Source organism: Peromyscus californicus, unplaced genomic scaffold, assembly GCF_007827085.1.
Source record: "Peromyscus californicus insignis strain IS unplaced genomic scaffold, ASM782708v3 Scaffold_19__1_contigs__length_69161282, whole genome shotgun sequence".
In the NCBI taxonomy this organism is placed as follows: Eukaryota; Metazoa; Chordata; class Mammalia; order Rodentia; family Cricetidae; genus Peromyscus; species Peromyscus californicus.
In genome coordinates this window covers 39,934,907-39,962,259 of record NW_026294491.1, presented here as the reverse complement: position 1 = coordinate 39,962,259, position 27,353 = coordinate 39,934,907, and the positions used below count along the sequence as shown (strand labels likewise).

The 27,353-nt window shown below is 45.8% G+C and overlaps 2 protein-coding genes across 4 annotated transcripts in view; one reads left to right on the top strand and one right to left on the bottom strand.

Annotated features, from left to right (window-relative positions):
• Arhgef4 (Rho guanine nucleotide exchange factor 4) overlaps positions 1 to 27,353 on the top strand; it is a 151,015-nt gene that overhangs the window by 6,180 nt on the left and 117,482 nt on the right. The window lies entirely within an intron of this gene.
• On the bottom strand, positions 6,276 to 20,427 carry LOC128114859 (heme oxygenase 1). Of its 2 annotated transcripts, none has more exons than XM_052745181.1 (3): positions 15,732 to 20,427; positions 11,535 to 11,714; positions 6,276 to 8,702 (listed from the first exon to the last, which is right to left on the bottom strand). In XM_052745181.1, exon 3 carries the CDS (start codon positions 8,172 to 8,174, stop codon positions 7,305 to 7,307), a length of 870 nt encoding a protein of 289 aa, XP_052601141.1. In that variant the 5' UTR covers positions 8,175 to 8,702; positions 11,535 to 11,714; positions 15,732 to 20,427; the 3' UTR covers positions 6,276 to 7,304. The 2 variants fall into 2 exon arrangements, with proteins under 2 accessions (XP_052601141.1, XP_052601142.1); XM_052745182.1 differs by having other exon boundaries at positions 6,276 to 8,281.

Here is a 27,353-nt window from a genome sequence, read left to right as displayed (position 1 = left end):
GACCTGTGCTCTTGAGTTGTACCTAGAGAAGGAAGGCGTGCTGCTCTTAGCCAGGAAATGGGATGACTTCTTCCTGCTCTGGTGGCCTAGGGGCTGGGATGGTTGTGACCTGAGAAGCAGAGCCTGCCTCTGTAGCTGGTTAATTGGCATTGTGTGCCCACAAGCAGTTGTTAGGTTGGAGCTCCCTGCCAGCTCTGGTTTGGTTAGTAAATTGCACAGCATTGTTCTCAAACAGCTCGGGCTTTCCAGGCTGAGCGAGATGAGCACCTCGGAAGTGCTGTGGTTGCGATTGTGTTCTCAGCGGGCACTTCCTGTAGAGCAGGGCCAAGGGCGTCTTCTTCTGGTTTTTCTAGACAGATCACGTCCACCCTGTGGGGGTACTGTGGGGACGCTGTCAACCCTGGAGGAGGCTGTGGCTGTCTCGGGGCCAAAAGAGAGAAGTGGGGTTAGCAGGGGTTCTCCTGACTAGATTAAAAAGCAACAGATCAGAGCGTGACACCTTGTGGGTGTCACACAAGTAAGCTGGGTGATGTTACCTGGGGACTATGACCCTCAGATTGCTACCATCATCTGCTCTTCTGTAAGCCTGAGCAGGTGACCTTCTCCAAGATTCCAGGTCAGTACCAGCAGGGAACACAGGGTGGCCCAGGTAGAGCACTTACCTAGCTTGCACTAGACCCTAGGTTCTGTCCCCACCACTGGGAACAACAGCCAAGAGATTTGCTCAGGGTCTTTGTGTGGCTCGGTAGGAGTCTTCTGGGTCTCTGAGACTCGGGAGTTAATGTGTATATGCTGAGAATGTGAGGCTAAGAGCCCCTGTCCAAACCCCAACACCATGTCTGAATAGCTTAAACAAGACCCTTAACTACTTTAAGCTTCTTTTTCTGTATGCAGGGTTGTCTAGCCTTTGACACTGAGATTGATATGACATTACCATCCTCACATGTGCTGGGCCACATGTAGCCTGCAGGCTGCAGCTTGGACACACCTGGATAGGCCACCACACCTGTGCTACTTAAGGGGTGTCTGAAGGGTGCAGGGTAGGTGCTAAGCACATGGTCCCTATCAATCCAATCACCAACAACATGTTTATAATGAGAGAAACAAATCCTTCTAGTTTTACAATTTGTATTCTTTTGAGAGTTTCTGAAGGATATCCTCTGCATAGAACAGGGCTGGCCTTGACCCCTAGAGGAGCTGGGCAGGAATTAGGCTGTGGAAACGATAACTAGAAGCTGAACTGAGCTCTGTGTTTTGGGGTGCACTGGGTTGTACAGGTCAGGTATGGATTACGTTGTGACTTGAGGCACAGCTGATAGGCACCAACGTTTAAGGCCATGCCTTCTGTGAGCCGAGACCTCGGGAACAGCTGGATACAAACAGGTATAGCTGGAGAGGGGAAATTCTCAGAAGCTAGGGCAATGTCATAAAGGCCTCCTAGGCTTAAAGCAGGTTGCTGCCTCTGGAGGTTCTGGGCCTACCAAGGACAACCTGAGAAGTGACTTAGGTTCCTGGAAAGAGTTGTCATGGGTCAGCAGCCTATTGCTTCCGGGTCAGGGCTGCCAACATGGGTCACCACAGCCATGTTGAGGCATCAGTGCCATATGTATTCCATTCTTTACTTCAAGAGGCCCTTAGCCCTGCCTAGCCTTTCCCACTGATCCAGGTTGGCACAGCACCACAAGAGTCCCTTGGAGTGTCCTGCACCTATCCCAAGGCCCACCTTGAGAATCCTCCCACAGTAGTCTGTAGTGGAGATGGAAAATTCAGTATCGCAGGCGGAGCACAGAGCAGGGCTGAATAAGGAGTGCCAGTCTCCCCTGCTGCCATGAGGTGGATGCTCCACCCTGGGCACGTTGCACTGCCTAGCCTGGCCTCAGCCTCCTCTCTGGAATGTATTGCCTGCTTCACAGTGTCATACTGGCTTCAGGACTTTTTCCCCAGCTGTCAATCATGTACCACATACCAAGGCTGGTCTTGAACCTGAATTTCATAATGACTAGGAGAGAAACTTCTGTGTCTGCTAACCAGGTCTGCCCTTCAGTTTGACACCTGGGCGAGGTACATATGGGCTGACATTTGGGTAATAAGCTTCCAGGAGCAGGCACATCTGCTCTTGTCCTTCACTATCCTAGGAGATGTACCTTCTAGATGCTGGGACATGGTGGCAGGGCAGGGCACAGCACATGAGTGTCCCCTTCCTTTGGATCCACTGTTAAGGAATACCACATTATATTATTATATAATATTATATATTATATGTAATTATTATATCTCACACCACATAAGCTGGGGTAGTTTCAAAGGCTTATACACTGAAAATAACTAAACTTTGCTGAAAGAAATTTACCAAGTCACAAATAAATGGGAAGGCATTTTGTTTGTAAATGAAGACATTTAATATTGTTGAGATGTCAGGGTTGCTGAGAATGCAACCCTGCTTAGAGTGCTCCACAGACTCACCTTAGTACCACTTAGAGTGCTCTACTGACTGACTTCAGGACTACCTGGATCAAAAAACTGATGTCACCACTGTCTAGGGCGCTCCACAGACTGACATTGGCACTATCCAGAGTGCTCCACTGTCTAGAGTGCTCCACAGACAGACATCGGTACTGCCTAGGGAGCTCCACAGACTGACATCACCACTGCCTAGAGTGCTCCACAGACTGACACCATCACTGTCTAGGGTGCTCCACAGACTGACATCATCACTGCCTAGAGTGCTCCACTGACCAGTTTCAGTGCTCCAGGACTGATGTCCATACTTCCAAGAGTGCTGCAGGGAATTCAATACAATTTCTTTAATCCCAATAGATTTTGTCTAAGGTAGAAAAAAAATTTCTGAAATTTACATGTAGTTTCAGTGACACCAAATAGCTAAAATAAACTTAATAAAGCCCAGCGTCAGAGAACAAAACATTAAATGTTTGTGACTTGGGTTGCACAATGGCTTTTAGATATGGCACAAAAGCGGAAATGACGAAAATAAAAATGAAGTTGATGTGGACTTGACTTGAATTTAAAAAGTACACAGCACACAAAACACTATAAAAAGACTTAAAAGACAATCCACTAAGTGGGAGAAAAATCTTTTCAGTTGCTATATCTGACAGGGACTTGTACCTAGAATATAAACAGCACAGCTCAATTTAAAAGTAGGCAGAGATTTAAGAAGACACTTCTGCAGTGACATCATACACATGACTAATAAACCAACAGAGAGATTCCTTCACGGTCATATGTTGCTGGGAAATGTAAACGAGAATTATGGTGAGATGCCGCTCCATGTCCTCTGTCATGGCTGTAATGGAGATACTAGCAGTTGTTGGTACCTTGTAGAGAAGTTGGGAGCCTTGCCCATTCCTAGTGGGTTTTGTAAGATGGTTCGTGCACTTTGGAAAACAGTTCACCAGCTAAATACGAAGTTGCCACTTGACCAAGCAGATCTACTCCAGTCCGTTTTAGTCAAGAGAAAGGAAATCATATGTCACAGGGACTTGTTCCTGGATACTTAAAGCTACTTCAGCAAGGGGAGTCCCAAACTGTGAAGAGCTCAAGTGCCTTTTGTGTGCATTTTGACGTGTACGTGGTATATGTGCATGTGTATTCAGGTCAGGCGTCTGTCATTCTGTCTTAATCCCTTCTCACAAGCTCTCTCACTGAACCTGGAGCCAGGCTACCAGCCAGAAAGGTCCAGCGATCTTCCTGTTTCTGCCTGCCACGGCACTGGGATTGTGGGGCCCTCTGCAGCTGTGCCGGGCTTTTATCCGCGTGGTGGAAATTTGAACTGGGTCCTCATGTGTACACAGCAAGTGCTCTTAACCACAGAGCCGTCTCTCTGTTGAGCAGTGAGGAAGATAAGCAGACTGTGGCACCTCCACACGATGGAATCCTGTTTAGCAACAGAATGAGTTGACATATGTATCAACACCCAGGAGACTCCAAACAACCCAGTGCTTACTGACAGGAGCCAGTAACGACATGCGTAGTTCCTTTTGTAGGAACTTTCCAGAACAGACGGACGCAAAGGCAGGCTAGCAGTTGCTAGGTCTAGGAGTTAGCACAGAGCGGCGGTGGAAGTATTCCAAAGCAGGCTAAGGTCATGCCTGTACAAGCCTGTCAACTTATTTAAACCAGTTAGTGCCCGGAAATGGGCCATTTGTTCCATATGTGAATTAGAGTTCAATAAGTTATAACTCTTAAAAAGTGAGTGTCGAGGGCTGGGGAGATAGCTCAAATGGTAAAGTGCTTGCCACGTGAGTGTGAGGACCTGAATTAAATGCTCAGAAACTGCCCCCCCCAACCACCCCACCGGGTATAATGGAGAGTGTTTATACACACAGTTACAAGGGAGGCAGAGACAGGTGGATCCCTGAGGCTCATTGGCCAGCCCACCTAGCCGAATCAACAAGCTCCAGGTGAAGGGGTGAGATCCTGTTTCAAAACAAGGTGAATGGGGCTGGAGAGGTGCATCAGCGGTTGCTGCTCCTGGTACCGAACTTAGAGATCATTCAGGCAATGCTCACCTTTAGAACTCTCTTTTTGTCCCTCCGTTCCTTCCTCTCCCCCTTCCTCCCAGATGCTGAAAAAGAAAATGGCAGGCACCCTACCTAGAGAGTCTGCCTATGAGTGTCTGATTTTTATTTCCCAAGAGAAACTTCCTGAGACCTTAAGTAGCCATGGGCACTTCTAATATGGTGGGCTCACACCAACTAAATTCTTGTTCCTTCTTCTTTTAGTAATGATAGAAAAAAAAATATTCTCAGTGTCCCACAAAGGAACACAAAAGAGAAAATAACCCCTCAAGCAATTTTCATTTTCCTGCCCTTGTGACTAGTGGGGCCAGTGGACTGTAAGGGGGTTGGCAATTATGATGGCCACTAGAGATTTGCCTTTTGAATATGCTTGGTCACCCATATTCATAGTCACTTGACCATTCCTCTCGATACTGGGCTATTATAAAGATTACGGTAGTCTCATGCAACCAGATGCTTCACCAAGCCAGAAAAGTCGGCAGGAAATGCCACAGTCTGTACTAGGGAATCTTATCCCTCTCCTGTGAGAGCACTTTGGAGGCCCATCAGCTGTGGCAGGCCAGGAAGATGACACTGTTGGAAGTTCCAGAAGATCCTTGAACTTTAGCCAGTGGCTAACCCTAACAGACAGGCATGTGTGAACTCTGCAAGGGTGCCAGAAACCTGAAGGCCATAGGAGCTAGTGGTCAGGCCCCTTGCTCCTGAGGATCAGCACAGAGGCTTGAGACACGGTGTCTCAGGAGCACAGCAGTGCCACCCTGGAGCTGCCTCCAAAGTTCCAGAGTTTTTTGTTTTGTTTTGTTTGTAATGTTCCAATGGGCATTAGCTTTTTTGTCCTATCTGGGCTTGAAGCTTAGGGTTGATTCTTTAACATATCAAGTTATCGTGGGGTTGGTTCATTAACATATCAGAACCTGCCATAGGCTTGGTTCGCATTGGAGCTGCCTTGTTGCTGGCTCCTTACCTTGCAAGCATTACATTTTATTCCAAGTCACACGCAATGGTTTTCAGGTTACACAAAATGGTTTCACTTATGGTCGAACACCCTTTTGAACTCGGCTAGCATATGCTGACTTCCTGAAGTCTCTGCTCACAGTAAGTGACAAGATTCTTTGGTGATAGTCATTTCAGGGAGTCCCTGGGTAAGCCCCTAATCTAAAGAATGAATTAATCTAGCTATCTCTTTAGCATGGCTTAAGGTGATCCTGCCTTCCTGGTGGGGTGAGGTGTCCCTTGGCCAGACAATTGACCTACCCTACCTGGAATGTTAGATCTCTACCAGGCCAGAGATTCTGTTCCATTGAGCAGGAGTTTTCTCTTAACAGGCCTTCACTGCTATCCTTATTACCATAATACATCCCCTCTTTAAGGGTAACCTTAGAGCCACTTAGAAGCCAGATCATCGTTCAGAGCCCACAAAACACTGTCAACATTTCCGGCCTCTGGCAAGGATGATCCTGCCGAGGAGACCTACAAACATTCCTGGCTTTCAGTCAAGAGACAAACTGGCTGCTCTTCTTTGGGGATCTTTTCACCCTAGACCATCTAGCTGATTTTAAACTCCTGTTTCATCATCCCCACCCCTAAGAGGTAACCCTACTACCATTGTGTCTTCTCTCAGCTGAAAGGAGGTGTCATATGTGGCAGTCAGGGTACCCCTCCACTGGGTTTATCTAAAAGACCCTGTCTTAGTCACTGTTCTATTGCTGTGAAGACACACCATGACCATGGCAACTCTTATAAAGGAAAGCATTTATTGGGTCTGGCTCATAGTTTCAGAGGTTAAATCTGTTATCGTCACAGTGGGAAGCATGGGGGCATGCAGGCAGACATGGTGCTTGAGAAGGAGCTGAGAGTTTTACATCCGGATCTGTGGAGAGCAGGAATTGAGCATGACACTGGACCTGACTTGAACATCTGAGACCTCAAAGCCCACCCCATAGTGACACACTTCCTTCAACAAGGCCACACCTACTCCAACAAGGCCATATCTACTCCAACAAGGCCACACCTCCAAATAGTGTCAATTCCTATGGGCCTATGGAGGCCATTTTCATTCAAACCACTACAGTGGGCAAAAGGCAAACCATTGTCCTGGTTTTTTGGCTCCTCTGACTTGTATAGTTATATAAGGTGCAGAAGATCAGCTTCTGGTACTTTTAATTGATATATAATAGTTAGATAAGTTTAGGAAAAAAATCTCAAACACTTTTTTTTTTTTGACTGTTAGATGTCATTTATTATTTCACACAGAAGTTGAAGACCAAGGTTACAACTATTAAATACCTCTTCCTCACCCACCCCTCAAAAGACAGCCCAACTTCGTTAGAAAAAAAAAACCAACACAACAAAATACCACCATTCAGGTGGAACTGGGGAAGTGATAAGACAGAAACACAAGAGAACATCTCTACACACTGCTATCAAAGTGGCCATAACACCAGAGAAAAGCAGTCATGGCAGTTAACATGGACGCCGACAACCAAGGGCACCGGGCTCATAACAGCTGCCCTTCAGGCCACGGCTTTTGGGCTCTGCTGCAGGAATTGGGGCTGCTGGTTTCAAAGTTCAGGCCACTAGCTGGATGTGATTTTGGTGAGGGGAAAATGTGTCAAGCGTCTCCCTCCATTGCAGAGAGAAAGAGGATACAGGGTGGGGGCTAGGAGCCCCAAAAGCTTCTTAGAGGCCCCAGAGAAGAGAGCCAGGCAAGATTCTCCCCAACAGAGAGAAGGCCCTTCATGGACAGAGTTCACAGCATATTTGCATTTACATGGCATAAATTGCCACTGCCACTGTTGCCATCAGAAAGCTAAGAGTGAGGACCCATCGGAGGAGTGGTGCCTGGGATGAGCTAGTGCTGATCTGAGGCTTCCCTCTGGGTGTCTCTGCAGGGGTAGGGTCTTGCACCAGGCTACCAGGCCGCTGGCGAAGCCACTCCATCTGTGAGGGGCTCTGGTCCTTGTGGTCCTGTGTCAGCAGTACCTGAAGTTCTTCAAACAGCTCGATGTTGAGCAGGAATGCGGTCTTAGCCTCCTCTGTCACCCTGTGCTTGACCTCAGGTGTCATCTCCAGAGTATTCATGCGAGCACGGTAGAGCTGTTTGAACTTGGTAGGGCTGTCAATGTTGGGGAAGGTGAAAAAAGCCAGGCCTTCACCAGAGCTGGGCAGGTCCAGGGCCTTCTGCGCAATCTTCTTCAGGACCTGGCCCCCTGAGAGGTCACCCAGGTAACGGGTGTATGTGTGGGCCACCAGCAGCTCAGGATGAGTGCGCCCCACCTCGTGTAGGTGCCTCACATAGTGCTGTGTGGCCGGTGTGTAAGGGATGGTCTTCTGCCAGTGGGGACCATACCAAAAGGCCATGTCCTGCTCGAGGGCAGTCCTTCGGTGCAGCTCCTCAGGAAAGTAGAGCGGGGCGTAGACTGGGTTCTGCTTATTGCGTTCTATCTCCTCCTCCAGGGCCACATAGATGTGGTACAAGGAGGCCATCACCAGCTTAAAGCCTTCCCTGGTCACCTGGCCCTTCTGAAAGTTCCTCATGAACTCAGCATTCTCTGCCTGGGTGTGCACCTCCTTGGTGGCCTCCTTCAAGGCCTCAGACAGATCCTTGGGCATGCTGTCTGGCTGTGGGCGCTCCATCACCGGGCTGGGCTGGCTCAGGCTGATTCTGTCTGCTTTAGGCTCCGGGCTGTGCTTCAGATGGCTCCGCTCCGGCAGGCTCCACTCAATGGCTGTCTGCGGAAACTCTGGAGGAAACAGGACCCTCAAACACTTTTTTAAAAACTTTGATTAAATATACATTTTGGTTCTTTAAGTCAATCCTCATAATTGCTAGGAAGAACAGAACAGTAACTCCACTAACTTAAGCAGAAGTTTGATATTGATGAATTGCACTTTGACCTTAGAAATTTTAACTTCATATACATAAACTCTCATTCTTTGTGGGACTTGCTCAGACCTTTGTAACTTGCTTAAATGATTCAGCTTTCTTTTTCAGTCCACCCATCTTAATTTTTCTCCCTTTTTACTAAAAATTTTTTCATTCTTAGCCAGGTGTGGTGGCACATGTCTTTAATCCCAGCACTTGGAAGGTGGACCTCTGTGAGTTCAAGACCAGCCTTGTCTACATAGTGCATTCCAGGACAGCCAGGGCTACATAGTGAGAGCCTGTCAAAAAAAAAAAAAACCAGTAAACAAATTTCCATTATTACATCCTACTTACATTTCCTTCTACTTACTGGTTTTTGTTTTTGTTTTTTTAATTCTGTGAGATGTGAGAACAGGTAACAAATTTATCATCTTTTCTGAGAGTTATATCCTGGGGGTGGGTGGGTGAGTAAGCATAAGGTCCCAATGATAAAACAAAATCTGATTCCACCCAAGTTCACCCTGAGGACCCAGCAAGTTACTGGGCTTATTCACAGAGGAGTTACTGACAGAGGTATGGGTGTCTCAAAAGCAGCTTTACTGGATGTCTTCGCCCATTATTGTTGATGGCTTCCTCATAGTTGTGTAGGTGGAGCCCCTTCTACAGCCTGTAGACTCTGACTCCTCCTACACTGTGAGGCTACATGCAATTAGGACAGTCAGCACAGAGTGCAGCTGGCTGCAAGGATGACTGGGTTCTCAGGTGAGGCTCCAATGACCCTCCTGACCCCTCCTTCTATAAAGGAACATCAACAACCAATAAAACCAGCCATGATGATCTTTTATAAGCAGACACAGCTGGTCTTATGAAGATGGCAATTGTTTGGCTTAGAAAGTAGTGCTGTTCAATGCCACCTTAATAAAGGAAAGCTTAATCCAATATATTCATAGGATAATGTAATGGATTAATATTTCCTGCACATATACTCTTAAACTGTGAGGGTTTGTAAGTTTACAGGTAAACCTTATTATAAAACATGAAAAGTCAGTATAACATATACAGTGCATAGAGTTGTTTACCATGACCTGGGTTTTGGTGTCCAGTAATAGACAGAAGCAGCAGATACACAGAAAAACATCAAATCGATGTTTACAACATCCAGCAGAACTCAGCTAAGGAGCCCTGTTAAAACTATAATGCTGGAGTTATTATTGTCAAATGGATCTTGCTTTGACTGCCCCTTACCCCCCAAGTAAAAGCCATCACTGGGAAAGAAATCCATGAGGGAAGCAGGAGGAGTGGGGAGGTGTAACCAAAGGCCATGGGTGGAGCTGTTGCTCTGGGACCATAAGGAGAAGCTGGAAGGGAGACCAGGACTGTGGCACTATTTGTCCACTTACGCTTCTGGTAGCCATCACAAATGTTGTTTATGTGTCCATTTCTGGTTATATATTGCTATTATAATACATAGGGTTTTTTGATTTATTTTGATTTTAGTTTTGTTGGCCATGTATCTCATTACCTTGCAAACTAGCTTATTAGGAACTTTGTCTAGTATTCTTGGAATTTTCTGTGCAAACCATCATGACAACTGTGAAAAAAGTTTAATTTCATGCTTTTCCATTTCCATGAGTTTTTATTGCCTTGTTGCATTAGCTGGAATATCCAATGTGGTATTGAATAGGAATGGGAAAAGTAGCCACTGTTGACATGACCGGGCACTCTACTCTTAGGAGCAAAACTTCTAATTTCTCAAGTGTGATGTTATCTGTGGGTTGTCTGTAGGTGTTTTGTTGTTGTTATTTGTTTGTTGTTTGTTTGTTTTTCAAGTTTAAGGGAAATGCCTATGTTGTGATTGTTGAGAGTTTTCACTTGAAATGATGTTAAATTTTGTCAAGTGTCCCGCTCTCTGTATCCACTGACACGATCATCTGGTCGCTCTTCTCCAGCCTATGGATATGATGGGTTACATTAGTTGAGTTTTAGATATTGAGACAGCTTTATAGACCTGAGGTAGATCCCACTCAGTTCTGGTGTATAATTCCTATTATACATTAGTGGATTTAATTTGCTAATTTTTATTGAGGACTTTTGCATGTGTACAGGGAAGATAATGGTCTCTGGATTTTTGTTATGATCACGTCTTTTCTGATTTTGTAATGCTGACCTCATAGGATGTTAGGTAGTGTTTCCTCTACTTCTGTTTTCTACAAGAGACTGTAAAGAATTGGTATTATTTGTTCCTTAAATGTTTGCTAGACTTCATTGGTGAAACTGTCTGGGCGTGGTGATGTTTTGTAATGCTCATTTATATGTGACATTTACCTCTGCATGGGTTGGTACAGATATGTTATCTTTGTGCCCATTTAAATAGGACTTCATCTAAGTAATTAAAGTTATGGGTACAAACATATTCATAACGCACCTTTATTATTCTTTTTATATCTATGGTATCAGTGGTTATGGCTCCCTGTTTTTAAAAACATTTATTTTACTGTATGTGTGTGCATATGTGTGTTGGCAAACACATGCCTCAGTGAGTATGGAGGTCATGAGACAACTTTTGAGCATTGATTCTCTCCTACCATGTGGTCCCTGGTAACAAACTCAGTTTGTCAGCCTTGGTGACAAGTACCTTCACCAGCTGAGCCATCTCACCAGCTCTGGCTCTTTTTCGTGTGTTTTAGTCTTGTATCCATTTGTTTCTAAATATTTTCTAATTTCAGTTGTGACCTCTATTGAGACATAAAGGATAACGGGAATGAGAACCAGATTCATCTATTCTTTCTGTGTGTTATCAGGTCCTCTGCCTCCTCTAGCTATTTACTTTAAAGAATCTTCTCTTCATAGCCGCATTCAGCAGAGAGGCAGGGTGGGATGTGCTTACTCCATCTCCACCTGGAGACATAACTTCCATGAGGATTTTTTTCTGTGTTGAAGATTGAACCTAGACCCTTACAGATGCCAGGTGTATTAGATGGGTGTCTCTAGAGAAACAGAACTGATACAATAAATCTATCTACCTATATGTCTGTCTGTCATCTATCTATCTATCTATCTATCTATCTATCTATCTATCTATCTATCTATCTATCTATCTATCTTCAAAGGGATTTACTAGAATGGCTTACAGTCTGTGGTCCAGCTAGTCCAACAATGGTTGTCTCCTGCTGGAAAGGCCAGGAACCCAATAGTTGTTTAATCCACCAGGCTGGATGCCTCAGCTGGTCTTCAGTATTCATTGGCATCCCAAAGAAGTAGGTTCTAATGCCAGAAAAGTAATGCCCCAGCAGCAGGAGAGATGAACTTGCCTGTGAGATTAAGAACAAGCAGGCTAAAAACAAAAGCTTCCTTCTTCTGTGTCCTCTCATTGGGCTGCCCCAGAAGGGTAGCCCAGATTTAAGGTGGGTCTTCTGACCTCAAATGATCTGAACTTAGAGTAGGCCTTCCGACCTCAAATGATCCAACCAAGAATAACCCCTCATAGGTGTGACCAGCTCTTTGGGCTTGATTCCATCTGTGGTCAAGTTGACAACCAACATTAGCTGCCACGCTAGTGATTTTGTACATTGTTTATTACTTTTCTGTAGCTGTGACCAAGTGTCTGGGAGAGTGAAAAGGGTGAGGGGTTCACTTTAGGTCATGATTTCAGCTCTTCATGACAAGGTTAGTAAAGCAGAGCTGTCTACGTCATAGCTCTCAGGAAGTAGAGTGAAGACAGGCAGGATCCAGGCCAGAGGTGCCCTTCAAAGACACACTCCTGTGACCTACTTCCTCCAACCAGGCTCCACTTTGTACAGTTTCTACTATCTCTCAATCATTTATTAAGATATTTAATTCATCAGTTCATCAAACCACTGATTAAGACAGAGTTCCCATGATCTTATCTAAAAATTACCACATGTACATACGTATGTACACACACACACACACACACACACACACACATCACTAATCTCCCAGGTACATCTCAATACAGAAGGTTTTGATAAAAAATAAAATCAGAGTAATTGGAGACAGCAGGTGGTCACTGTTGTGTGACTATTTCTGGGGAGATGTAAACAAAAGTCTATTCATTCTAGATAGGGCACTAATGACAGACCAAATTAATGATAACATTATAGTCCAACTTGATGACCCAGTGAACTTATTGGGGTTACTTTCAGGAGTGTGAGTGTTACTTACAGAAGCAGGGGTGACTCAAAGGCAGTTGTGTCACTGAAAACCCAACCCAACATGGGAGGTGAGTCATGAAGGCTGCAAGCTTGGAGCTTTATGTATGACTTGCAGGCAGCTCTCCAGTTTGCAGAGTTTCTTCTCTTATTACTTTATAACCTTGGGGAGGAAGAGCCTTTGTGCATCTGGTCAGTTTCAGGGACTTCCTAAGACTTGTGAGTTGTTTATGTCTTAAATCTTAATGAACCTCCCTTTAGAAATTTCTGAGTCTTTAAAAAAATTGTGTGTGTGTGTGTGTGTGTGTGTGTGTGTGTGTGTGTGCACAAGTGTGTGTGCCATGTGTGTGGAGGCCAGGAAAGGGTACCAATCCCCTGAAACTAGAATTACAGATGGTTGTGAGTCACCCAGTGTCGGAGCTAGGAACTAAACTCCGGTCCTTTGGAAAACTAGCAAATGCGCTCAATCTCCAGCCCCAAACTTCTGGAGTGTTTATGATTTTCTCTCCAGGATAGAATGTTTCAACTCAGAGAAAATTGCTATACAACATTCATGTACGCTGGGCATTAGATATTGGCAGTGGTGGTAGGTAAGAGGAAGCAAGCCAGGGTTCCCAGAGAACTAGAACTTTGCTGTCTCTTGACTGGGTATTAAAGAAGGAAGGGTATTATAGATATGACAAATTCTGCATCTCTAGGGAACAGAAGCAAAGGATTTTATGCATTTGGGGGCATTGTATACAACAGGACATAGAGGTGATATGGGGCAGGCAGGAGTCAGACACATGCATTCTGTTGTGTGTGAATTTTGTTGCAGAGTCTATGTAGAATATATTACTCCCCTGGGGTTGCTAGAACACATTACTACAGATTTGGCAATGCCGTGGAACACAAGTGTATTCTCTTAGAACTCTGAAGGATAAAAATCTGAAGTCTTAAGTTTAAACTCCAGACATCTGTGGGGCTCTGAGGGAGAATCCACTTTCTGCCACATTCATTTTCTACTGACCACTGATGGGCTTCTGTGTACGGCTGACCACATCTTCACTCTCTGCTTCTCACATCCTACCATGTCTTCCCACTTCTACCCCTTCATCAGTCTCCAAGGACCCTTCATCTGTCCTCTAGGGATTTTTATAGATATCCAGGCTCATCTTCCATTTCAGAAACCGCAGTCCCAAAGTCCCTATTCTCATGAAAGGTAACTCTGGCTCTGGGTCTCAGACATGGTCATCCTGGAGGGTCATTGTGCTGACTAGTTTTATGTCAACTTGACACAAGCTAAAGTCATCTGGAAGGAGGGGTCCTAGGTTAAGAAAATGCCCCCATAAGATCTGGCTGCAGGGCATTTTCTTAATTAGTGATTGATGGGGGAGGGCCCAGTTCATTGTGGATGGTGCCATCCCTGGCTGGTGTCCTGGGTTCTATAAGAAAGCAGGTTGAGCAAGCCATGAAGGGAAATCCAGTAAGCAGCTTCCCTCCATGGCCTCTGCATCAGCTCCTGCCTCCAGGTTCTGGCCCTGTTTGAGTTCCTGTCCTGACTTCCTTCAGTGATGGACTATGATGTGGAAATGTAAGCCCAATAAACCCTTTCCTCCTCAGCATGCTTTTGGTCATGGTGTTTCATCATGGCAATAAAAACCATAACTAGGAAGTCATGAAGCAGGTTATCTCAAGGAAGCAGTTTACAGGTATCAATTGGAGGTCTGTAGAGTAAGGAAGCTGTAGGGAAGATCTGGGTTCCAGTGGAAAAGCACCGTGGACTGGGTGGCAGTCAGCATGTGGATGGACAAGAAAGGCTTGGGTTCTGCCTCCACTGGCTGGGTGGATGGTGCCCGTTTTGATCAGATGAGGACGCATCACGAGATAAGCAAAGAATCCTCGTAGGCAGTTGATACTTACTCTGGGGAGGTGATGGGTGTTGGCTGTTCCGTCCTGCCTGACATATGGAAGTTTTTCATTTTTGTTTTTATTACTGTGATAATATGAAAAGTAATTTGGGGGAGGAAATGGTTTACTTGGCTTCCAGTTCCACACCACAGTCTGTCATCGAGGGACGTCAGGGCAGGAACTCAAGCAGGAGCGGAGGGGGAACCATGGAGGGAAAGCTGCTTCCTGGCTTGTTACTTCTGGCTTGTGCTCAGCTGATTGTGTTGCACAGCCCGGACCCACCTACCGAGTGATGATGGGCTGGGGCCTCTTAAATCCATTAGCAATCACGACAGTGCTCCATGGACATAGCCACAGGCCAGTCTGATGGAGGTAATTCTATCTGTCATCCTTTTCCCCAGGTGACTCTAGGTTGTGCCAAGTTTACTAGAATAACTAATCAGTGGAGATGGAGTGGCCATTTAGAGCTGTGTCTAGAATTTACAAGTGCCTGGAAGTTAGCAGAGAACAATGATGATGATGATGATGATGATGATGATGATGATGATGATGATGTGTGTGTGTGTGTGTTCTAGGAGAGGGAACGCAGGCACAAACGTACAGATGTGTGCACATATGTATACAGGCCAGGGGCCAATATAGAGTGGCTTTCCTCAGGCACTGTTGAATTTGTTCTTTGAAACAAGCCTTTTCACTGTCCTACTACTTACCAAGTAGACTAGGCTGACTGCCCAGCAAGCCTCAGGGATCTATCTGCCTGTTTCAGACTCCCCAATGCAGGGATTACAAAATGTGTCCACCACACCTGGCTTTGTGTGTATGTGCCTGTGTCTTCTGGGCATCAAACCTGAGTCCTCAGACTTCCCATATGAGGCAAGCACCAATGGAACTATGTCCCCAGCCCCAACAACGGCTTTTACATCCAAGCAAAGTGGGAGAAAGGAAGGAAGTTAGGTGGGTGGGCAAGCTCCTGGCCGAGGAGGGTGCTAAGGCGCTGCATTCATAATCCGTCTTAGGCTGGAAAGGACCACGTCTTACTGATTCAAAGACTCGAGGTAAAGGGTACAGAATGTTTCGTGTGTGCTTTCTTTCGCTCATCAACCTCAGGGATCAGAGGCTCCAGTTGGGGCTGGCACTGCTTCTTGGCAGTCTCAATGAGCGTCCACAGAAAGCCTGAAGGAGGTTCCCCCTTAGCAACCTAATCTGGCAGACGGGAACCATTCCGCCTTCAGGTTGCCTGGCAGCAGCTGGAAAGCTATTATTTACCTTTCTGGGAACGTTCAACTGGAGAGGAATTTGAGGGCATGTGAAAGTCTCTATGCCTCTGAGAAGAAGCGTCGTCCTCTGCTGCTATGTGTAAGGAGACCTCCCACATGGTTCCTTCCAGAATTATTGGTGCTTCTCCCCCTCTGGCGTGGCGTTTCCTCCCCAGCTCATAGGAGGTAAACACGGTTCTTCCTCTTTGATGGGCTGAGACTTCGCACCTGAGAGAGGAACAGGGTCTCAGGAAGAGCTGAGTGGACTAGAAGGGGCAGGCACTTCAGAAGGAAGGATGGGCACGTCAAAGTGGATAAGCCGAAATGATCGTGGCAGGGATGGAGACCACTCAGCTGAAGAGGAACATGTCCCAGACCCCAGCTCCAGGATGCTGTTCAGAAATGGGGACCAGGAAGAGGCTCTGCGACCTTGTTGGTTATCTCAGATAAAGATTGTGTATGGATGTGTGTGTGTGTGTGTGTGTGTGTGTGTGTGTGTGTGTGTGTGTATGTGTGTGTGAATGTGGAGGTCAGAGGTTAACCTCAGCTGTTGTTCTTCAGATACCTTCTCCTTTATTTTTTGAGACTGAGTCTCTTGGTGGTACAGAGCTCACCAAGTGTGCCAGACAGGCTGGCTAGTGAGTGTCAGGCATTTGCTTTTCCTCCCTCCTCAGCGCTGGGATTATAGGTATGTACCATTGTACCACTTACTGCTACCCAGCTTTTTGGTTTTTTTTCCTCTCATGTGGACTTGAGGACTAAACTCAAATCTTCATGCATGCAAATGTTTCACCCCCACACCAAGTTATCTCCCAGCCTACAGGAGACTTTTCTAAACCTCGGTGTCTCATATCCAGAGGAAACAAAACAAAACAAAAACCTCCTTCACGAATAAAAGCTTCAGTAAGTCCATAGAGGAAAAAAAATCTACTTAACTTTGTGGCGTTTTCCAAAGGTTCCTGACAGATATCTGTTCGTGTGTCCTATTCTCTAAATCCCGACTTGAGGAATTCACTCACGCTAGCATCCCAGCAAACTGAGCCCTGTTCTGCCAGACCCTGGGAAAAGACCCTCGGAGCCCCTGTGAATGAAAAAATCACTTTCTTGCATCTGCTACTGGAGCAAACGAAACAGAACGACCTTGTTTCTGGCTAGGAGGCTCATTCATCTTTCCTTGCTCAGTAGAGCTTCAATGAACAACAGCCCATCCATGGGAGCCGCTCAGCTGTGATTTCAGATCAGACCTTGTTAGTCCCACCAGCTGTGTTAGCTCCGGGAGAGTCCCAGCCTGTCCTGGGCATCAGCGTTGATGCAAACAACCAACTGCAACAATGTGGCACTGCTTTGTATCAGCAGGGAGGGTTAGCAGAGCAGGCAGTGGGTTCTGCTTCGGAAGGACCAGTGGGTGCCCGTTTCAATCAGTTCACGTTGTCAGTAAAGAGAATTAGCCCTTTCTCTGCTGGTTATTAAAACATCTCCATGTCTCAGTTGGTGAACTGAAGTTGCCAAACCAGGCTGAGGAAGTGAGCTTGATTCCTAGCACCCACATCAATTAAAAAAAAAATATAAAGTCAGACTTAGAGGCCAGGCATGGTGGTGCGTGTCTCTAATCCCAGGGCTGGAGAAGGGGAGACTGGAGGATAAGTGGGGCTTGCTGGCCAACCAGTCCAGACAAATCAGCAAGCTTCAAGTTCAGTAAGAAACTGGTTTTCAAAAGATAAAATGGGTCTGGGGAGATTGGTTCAGTGAGTAGAGAAGAGCTTTCATGAGCCAGCATGAGGTCCTGTGTTCAGGTTCCCAGACTGATGGAAAAGCTGGGTGTGGCCATATGTGTCTGTAACTGCAGTGTTAGTGGCAGCGTACAAAGAGCGAAAGGACCACTGGGAGTTGCTAGCTGGCCAGCCTCACTAGAAAACCAGCAACATCCAGGTTCTGTGAGAGACCCTGTCTGAAAGGAGTGAGGTGGAGAGTGGTGGATACACTACACACAGAGAATAAGGTGGAAGATCTCTGAGCCTCATCTTCAAATACATCAGAGGCAGGTGCTGTGGATCTCTCAGTGAGCTGCTGTGGGTGCAACATAGACCGCCATTACCATTGCTCCCATTTCATGAAGAAAGAGAGAGATTGGCACTGTCCACTTTCTCCTTAGCCTCAGAGGGTGGAGCTAACTGGGACATGAATGTGATTTCAGTTAGTCTTCAATATTCCAGTTCACGTCTTGGGATCAGAAAAAGTGAACCCCACATGAGTGGACAACAGAAGCCAGCTGTATTGCAGCTAGGGCGAAGGTAGGGCATTCGGTGGTGTGTTGGCTACAGGGTGACACTGCCTTGGGATCCCCGCAGCCAGAGTTCCCCAGGGTAGCCCTCAGCAAGGCTTTTTTCCCCCCAATAAATGACAGCTGTTGCGAGATCTCTGGCGCCCTCTGGTGGTGATAAACTGTTCTAGGCACTTGCCCTGAGAGGTGAAAGTCTAGAGGAAGCTGCTTTGGAATACATACTCCAACTTCATGGAGGATGCTGATGTTGCTGTCCGCCTCTGTCCTGGCCTTCCCAGCACCTCTCACCCAGAATCACAGATTCATTCTGATTGCTCTCCTTTTACGAATCAGGAAGTGGGTTACTGTTCCGGGGGGGCCAGCAAGTTCCCTGCCTCCCTGAGATCTGCAAGCCAGAGAGGTTCACATCACTCCATTTCTGTTCGGGTCTCATTCTCTTCTCTCTTGTTTTCTGCAGACTGGCCTTGAGGTGGCAGTGTGAGCAGCCTGTCCTCTGGTTTTCTCCTCAAGTTGGTGGTGGGAAGCAAGGAACCCTCATGGGCCCAGATTAGCACACAGCTGAGATCTGGTAGCTTCTGGTGTGATGGCCCTCCCCGTGGTCCTAGCCAGTGGCCTTGCCATAGCTTGCTCTGTGTATGGGGGATCAGATAATTCTCTGAATTTCCTTCTGTCTTTTCTTTCTTACATGGCCAATGAGAACTTCCTTAAAGGATGCTATTTGGAGGGTTTCAGTTGGCTAGTGTGTGGGAATGTGACCATTTTTATTAACTTAAACTCTTTGAGGAATATCGACACAGACAAGGACTGGGGAGATGGCAAGATGGCTCAGTTCATAACATGCCTGCCATACAAGCACGAAGGCATGAGTTCAGTTCCCCAGCATCCTTTAAAGTCTAGGTGTGGCAGCATGTACCTGTCACCCAGGCGTGTTGGGGGGAGGAGGAGGATGGGGTATAGAGAGAGATGGATCCATGAAACTCATTGGCCATTCATGCTAGCTGAATCCACGAGCTCCGAGTTCAATGACTTCATAAGGTTCCGATTATTTATCTCTTGAATCGCTGGTATAAACTGCTACAAGTTTCCTTGGCAGAAAATGGTATTTTCAGTACTTGTTTTGTGGTTCTAGTAGTTGAACCCAGGGCTTGGCCCATGCCAGGCAAGCATGCTCACACTGAGCTATTGGGATTTTGAAACAGAGTTTTGATATGTAGCCCAGATTGGCCTCGAATTCCTCCTACCTCAGCCTCCCAAATGCTCCAAAGATTTCAATATTGGCTTAATTCTGTTAGTGGTTAAGTCAGTTGATAAGCTTTTTAAAAGTATAAAGATGTGTGGTGTCTCTGCCACCATCAATTGAAAGACTACACTTTCCCCTGATGAATTCCTTTGGTACCAACAATTTGTAAATTTGCATACACTGCTTAACTTTGGGTCATTATTTAGTTCCACTGCTCCATTAATGTCTTCACACCATATCATGCTCCTTTGAACACTATAGTTCTCCTGGAAAACCCCAAGCCAGGCAGAGTGGTACCCTAAATGTATGCTTCCTTTCCAATATTGTTTTAGCTAGTCTAAGACGTTTGTATTTCCATATAAACTTTAGAGTCTCCTTAAAATTTCTACAAAGCCTGCCAGAATTTTGGTCAATATTCCGCTGATCTACAGACCAACTCAGAGGAAAGACACCCTATGTCAACTTCTGACCTCCAGAAATCCCTAAATGTCAACCTCCGGCCTGTAGCATGAATCTTAAAAGTTCTTATTAATAAAAACAAACCTGAGGCCAAGTATTGAGGTGAATTCTGGAAGATCAGAGAAGCAGCACAAGCCACAGCCTCACCTCACCAATTCCTCAGCTGATTCTGTCTCCTCAGACTGGAAGCCAGCTCATCCAGAATGAATCTCAGCTGAACTGCTACTCAAAAGCCTAAAAGCTTAACCAGGCCTAGTTCCTCATCCTCATGCCTTAAATATCTTTCTGCTTTCTGCCATCACTTCCTGGGATTAAAGGCGTGAGTCACCATGCCTGGCTGTTTCCAGTGTGGCTTTGAACTCACAGAGATCTGGATGGATCTCTGCCTTCGGAATGCTAGGATTAAAGGTGTGTGTGCCACCATTTTCTAGCCTCTGTATCTAGTGGCTGTTCTGTTCTCTGACCCCAGATAAATTTATTAGGGTGCACAATATTTTGGGGAACACAATACCACCACACCTGCCTCTGGAAATGTCCACACATGTGCACACTGACACCACCCCCACACAAACGGGTGGTCCCTTTTATTGATGGATTAGATTAGATCAGCGAACATAGTCCACATAATGTCAGTCTTCTGAATTTTGCGATCATTGCATATTTTTCTCTTGTTTAGAAGTTAGAGATCAGTTCCACTATTCCTTTAGTGTTTGGCCCCAATTTGTGCTGAGTAAGACTTTTCCCAGAGAGACATCACATACACACACACACACACACACACACACACACACACACACACACACACACACACGTCTACTCACCCCAGATAGGGAACCAACTACAGGCCGAAGCAGTGATTACACTAAGGTCCAAGTGATGAACCAAAGAGTTTATTGGTAAAGGGTTACTTACAGAGGCAGGGAAGACTCAGATTCAGCTCCCATCGATGAAAATCCCACCCCACACAGGTGATGACTCACAAAGGCTGCAACCTTAGGGCTTCCAGAGGACTTGCAGGCAGCTAGGCAGGTCAAGGAATCTCTTCCAGGCAGCTCAGCTCTCCTGGGAGTCTCACTTCCCGGCAGTTGTTTACTGCTTCTATCCTAGGGGTGAGCACCCACGGTATCTTGCTAGTTTTGGGATCTTTTTGAGACTTAAGTGATTTACTTCCTGAGTCCCAAGAGCCTATCCCGTTTTCCCTGGAGAGAATGTTTTAACTTAGAACTTTCTCAGCTTTAAGGAGCCTTCCTCCATACTGGAAGGGTTCAATTAAAGGACATTACTACACCACAACTTGCAATGTGTGTGTTTTTTCTAATCAAATTATGAGGGTAGCCATCATCTGGAAAATGACCCCTGAACTCTCACTCCATACCTCTGCTGACTTCTGTGATTTTGTGTTATATTTTACATCTATGTTTCCATTTTCTTTTTTGGCGTGTATTCATGCATGTATGTATGTATGCATGTATTGTGTGATGTGTGGTGTATGTGTACAGTGCGTGTGTGCATACATATGTTTATGTGATTGAACAAGGGCCAGAGAACAACACTGTTGTGATCTACTGTTCTCTACTTTATCCTCTTGAGAAAGAATCTTCCACTGAAGTTGGAGTTAGTCAGGCCATCTGCAAGCCCCAGTGATTCTCTGCCCCCACTCCCCAAAGCACTGGGGTTTCCAGTATGCACATGCCACAGGCAGCTTTTCACATGGGTGATTGGCATTCAACTCAGGTCCTTGTGCTTGCACAACATCGCGCCTCTACACAGTCGTCTTCTCTGCCACCAAGGTTTTAATACTTCCATGGGTTAGCACTATATACTATACTATATACTATATAACTATATAACTATGTAATATATATATATATATATATATATATATATATATATATATATATATATATATATATATAGTTTGCACCTTATACTCTATGGCATGCTCACTTGTACTGACTCAGCCTCTGGTTCTTCCTTCCTTCTCTCTCATCCATAGTAACTGTCTTCCTGTATGACATGTATCCTTTGGTAAAAAAAAAAAAAATCTACTATATTTGAATTTGATCCGTGATTTTGTTTTGTTTGATTCTTTTTTTTTCAAGACAGGGTTTCTCTGTGTAGCTTTGGAGCCTGTCCTGGAACTCACTCTGTAGACTAGGCTAGCCTCAACTAGACCAGGCTGGCCTCGAACTCACAGAGATCCGCCTGCCTCTGCCTCCCAAGTGCTGGGATTAAAGGCATGTGCCACCACCGCCCAGCTTGTTCACTTCTTAATAATTATTATTGAAAGGTAATTTCACTGTAAATACATCATTCTTATTTGGAAGCTATTTTTCTTTCTGTAATTAAAGATATTCTTACCCTACATAAATTATCAAGACATGGACAGAATACACCCAAATTATTTGCCAACATATCACACAAATGGCTTCTACTGCGGTTGCTAATAGAGTTCTTGGTCCCCTCTGAAACCTCACAAGCCGGGCCTTCACCATCCACATTACTCTCAGTACTACTGTCTTCCAGACAGCTAGTGTAATGAACCATTAAGCTCTGCTTACAGCATTCAACAGACTTTTTTAGTTCAAAGTCCCATAGTCTTTCATGTTCCAAAAAACAAAATGAAAAACAAAAACAAATAACAAACAAAAAACATAGTCGGGTTCTTTTTGTGTGTGTGTTTTGTTTTTGTTGTTGTTGTTTCTAGAGACAGAGTTTCTCTGTGTAGTTTTGGTGCCTGTCCTGGATCTTACTCTGTAGACCAGGCTGGCTTCAAACTCACAGAGATCCACCTGGTTCTGCTTCCTGAGTGCTTGAATTAAAGGCGTGTGCCACCACTGCCTGACATAGTTGGGTTCTTAACAACAAAAAAACAAAAACAAAAACAAAACAAAACAAAACCCCACTCCTGGTACCAATTTATGCATTAGTTACTTTTCTGTTGCTGTCATAAAATACCATGACTAAAAGCAACTTAAGGAAGAGTTGTTTTTGCTTAAGGCTCCAAAGCAACGGAGTCCATAACATCAGGGAAGATGTGGTAACAGAAACAGGAAGCAGTGAGATTATGTTTATCCACACACAGGAAGTGTAGAGGGGGAAAGGAGAAAGAGAGGGAGAAAGGAAGAGGGAGGGTGGGAGGGAGGAAGAGGAAAAGGAGGGAGGAGGGAGGGAAGAAGAGGGAAGGAGGGAGAGAGGGAGAGTGGGAGGGAGGAAGAGAGAGGGGGAGAGAGAGAAAGAGTTAATTCAGGAAGTGGTATACTTCCTTCGACAAAGCTCCGCCTCCTAAAGATTGCATCACCTCCCCAAACAGGAAGGTTCTACTGACCAGGAACCAATTGTTCATACATGAGCTATAGGGGACTTTGTGTTTTCAGTCAAGCTACAACAAATATCATCTTGTTTGATAGCTATTTTCTTTCAGCATTATGGACATTTTTCTTTTTTCTTATTATGCTGCTGCTGCTGCTTTGAGCCAATTCTTTTCAAGTATTCTTTCTCCCATTCTGCCCTATGATGCTTTGAAGCCCCCCCGCCCCCAGCTTTAAAACATTTTTAGAGACTTATTATTTATTATTTTAAAATGGTGTGTAGGTGTGTGTGTTTGCATGTGAGTATGTGCGCTTGAGTTCAGGTGCCCATCAGGTTCCTGGAGTTAAAGACTATTGTGAGCCGCCAGATGTGGGTGCTGGAACTGAACTCAGGTTTCTAGAAGAGCAGCGAGTGCTCTTCCCTCCTGAGCCATCTTTCTAGCCCTGACCACCTACTCCTTTGAGAGTTCTTCGTATTTGCTCTGGTTTTGTCAGCAACAAGGAGACAGAGACACAGCTCCAGTCTGCCCTGTTGGTAGGCTGAAGATTCCCCTAGGGCCATGGTTCTCAACCTTCCTAATGCTGCAACCCTTTAATACAGTTCCTTGTGTTGCAGTGACCCCCCAAACATAAAATTATTTTTGCTGTTACTTTATACCTGTAATTTTGCTACTGTTATGGATAGTAACGTAAATATCTGATACGCAGTATATCTGATATGTGACCCCTGTGAAAGGGTCGTTCCATCCCCAAGGGGGTCATGACTCACAGGTTGAGAACTACTACCCTAGAGTTTTAAAGACCTGGACTCAGACCAATCCAGGATTTGTAACTTTAACTATTACTCTCCACAAATAAATTAGGATTAACAGGTTTATGTGTTGGAGTTTTTATTAAATATGTTTTAATATGTATATTGTTTTAAATTGTGTGTGTGTGTGTGTGTGTGCCATGTCTGTGCAGATGCCTGCAGATCCCAAAGAGCTAGAGTTATAGGCTTGTGTGAGCCACCCAACGTGGGGGTACTGGGGACCAAACAGGTCCTCCAGAAGAGCAATATGCATTCTTAACCCCTTAACCCCTGAGCTGTCTCTGCAGCCCTGTTTTAGCACGCCAGTAAATGCTTAAGCAGGGCGTTAAGAGAAAGAAAGGTGCGCATAAGAAAGTCAGACGCATCTCCAAGTGTGACTGTGGCTTCTCAAACAAGAATCCTTCCCTCTATGTCGTCATCTCCCCCCCCCCCCCACCCCCCACCCCCTGCCCGCTCCGGCTTTGATAGATACATGAGGTGGCGCTGGAGTTGCTTTACATGGATTTATAATCGGATAAGGCAAAGCCAGAAGCCACTAGGCACATATCGTTTCATGGGATTGCTGATGAGATTCCTCGAAAATCGTAGGTCTGCAGCTTGGGAAGTGAGAACGGCTTGAAGTGGTTGTTGACGACTGTGGTGGCAGCGTTCTCCGCTTGGCTGCTGGCAAGCGGTTCCGACCCGATTCCAGAGTGAAGAGGGGGTTCCTTTTCTCTTCTCAGGTCTCCCACATGTACTCCGCCTTTCTCTCCTGCCTCCGTCTATCTAAAAATAGATTTCCTTCCTTACTGATTCAGCTTGAGACTCGTCGGGCTTTGTAAACGTACGAATGGGTGTGCTTTGCCAGCTGTCTGAAATTCTCAGCCCTTCCAAGGGTGGGTCCTGCCGTCTTCTCTCCCTCTCCTTTGGAACTCCAGCCTGAGCTGACTTCAGCTTCTCTCATTCCTTCTCTCTTACCCTCTCTTCCACCATTTCGATCACTTTGCTCTGTCCTCGAGAACTTGTAAGTTTCTTTCAGCCTATCTTGACTCAGTGAATTTGTTTTTAAAGCCGTGTATTGCGCTGGGTGGCAGTGGTGGCTCACGCCTTTACTCCCAGCACTTGAAAGGTAGAGCCAGGCGGATCTCTGTGAGTTCGAGGCCAGCCTGGTCTACAGAGCGAGACCCAGGACAGGCACCAAAACTACGCGGAGAAACCCTGTGTTGCATTTCTAAGCTTTTTATTGTACCCTTAATTTCTAACATTTTTAGCTTCTGGGGGTCAGTTGCTACCTTCCCATTCCCTGTGGCTGTGTAAGCCTGCTCTTTGTCTCTTCAAGCATCGTAAGCATACTCATTTTTATTTCAGGCACTTTCCGTGTGTCTAATCCCCCAGGATCATGGCATATGATTGTACTCCTGGGATAGGACCACATCTGTGCCTTTAGACTGCTGTCCCTTTTCTACCATCTTAGAGCTACAGCATTGGACTCAATCCTTGCCGGGTGTGATGATTGGTTTTAACTTGGGACTTGACACAGTATAGAATCATCTGGAGTCTCAGTGAGGATGAGGCTGTGGCCTGTGGACAGGTGTGTGGGGGATTGTCTTGACTGCATTCACGGAGGAGGGAAAACACAGACTCAAGTGGGCAGTGCTGTCCCTTGGGTTTGAATCTTGTATTGTATAAAAAGGAGGAAGTAATTCGAGTGATCTCAGCATAAGCATGCATGCATCCATCTTCTCTCCGCTCCTGACTGCGAGTGGGACCAGATGTTTCAAATCCTGGCTGCTTTGACTTCCCTGCAACAATGTACTGTAACATGGACCAGGAGTCAAATAAATTCTCTTCCCTAAGTTGCTTTTGTTGGGCTAATCATAGCAACTGGACAGGAAACCAAGACACTAGGCTTCAACAGAGAGATGAACTGTGCTGTTCAGAGTCCTTCTGGGCCCCAGTACACAGAATAATGGGGTTTCACAGAAGCCTTGGTGACTTCCCATGGGCTCTTTGAACACAGGGACTGCTTCTAACATGTCCCCATTACTACATGCCAAGGACAATACTCAGCACATATTTGATGGCTGTGACTTGGTATTCTGGTTACAGAGCTGGCATACAAACACACACAAAGGAATGAACTGATAAATGGAAGGCTGTATATAATGGAAAGAAACACATCTGATTACTGTTTTCTGAGTGTATATTGATATTTAACTATGAACTTTATGTGTGTGTAAGTTCATGCACATATGTAGGCCATACGTGGATGCTAGTGTATCGTCTTCACTTGCTCCACCATAATTTTTGAGACAGGGTCTCTCGCTGAACCTCAAATTTAACAACTGGCTGGCCTGACTGGCCAGTGAACCCCATGGATCCCTCCGTCTTTACTTCTGAGTGCTGGGATTACACGTATGTGCCATCACACCATTTGGTGCCGGGGATGTGAACTCAGGTTCCCACGCTTGCATAGTAAGCACTTTGCCCACCAAGCCGTCTCCCCAGCCCCTAATGACAAACTTTGAAATCAAGGATTGGCAAGCTTCCTCTGTGACGGGCTAGATAAGAAACCTCGTAGCTTTGCTGACTACGGGATGTCTTCGTAGTGCTCTAGCCCTGCGGTTGTAGTCTGTCTCAGTCAGTGACGAACTGACGGACGGCTCAGCCCAGATGCACAAGAGGTCTGGGGTCGGGATGCTATTCAGAGACGATTTCTGGTGACAGTTTTCTTTCTGATGTATAGATAACGCCTTCCCACTGTATCCCTGCACAGCCTTTAGCCTGTGCACAAACATCCTTGGCCTTTCTTTTCGTATAGGGACACCAAGCCTATCAGATTGGGGCCCCACCCGATGAGTATAACCTTTATTATTTTGTTAAAGGCCCTCCCTCCAAATACAAGCGCATTTGGAGTTAGGCTTCAACACAGAAATCATGGGAGGTGGGGTAGGGGTGGCAGTTTAGTTCGAAAAGTGGCCCGAGCAGCTGTAACATGCAAAAGCACGTGCGCCAGTGTGCCCAATGCAACTAGATTCACAGAAAAGGTGTCAGGCTGGATTTAAGTCGTGAATTGTCTGTCAACTGCTTGTCTAGAGATCTAAAGATGTTTGACTTGTGCGACCAGATTCATTTGGAATAATAAAATTGTTTTCGTCGCTTTCTGACTGACCGAAGGGAACACTTCTCTGTGAACAGAGGAGAGGCCTCAGGTATGGAGCTGGGGTGTGTGTGCTATATAGCATGATGCTCCCTGCGCTGAAGGCACAGACACGAACTTGTGTTCTGTTGCCTAGCTTGTCCCAAGCTTCCTAGTGCAGTTTAAAGAGAAAAGAGGAGGGATGATGAGGCGGCTCGGCAGGGAAAGGCAACTTGCCACCAAGGCTGGCTACCCGAGGTCAAGCCCCCAGAACCCACATGGCTGGAAGGACAGAACTGACCCTGGCAACTCGTCCTCTGACTCCCATTAGCTGGTGGTCCCACACATTCACCCCCATCCCCATTCACTCACATCATAGCAAAGTGAAGTTTTAAAATGCCTAAAAAGAAAG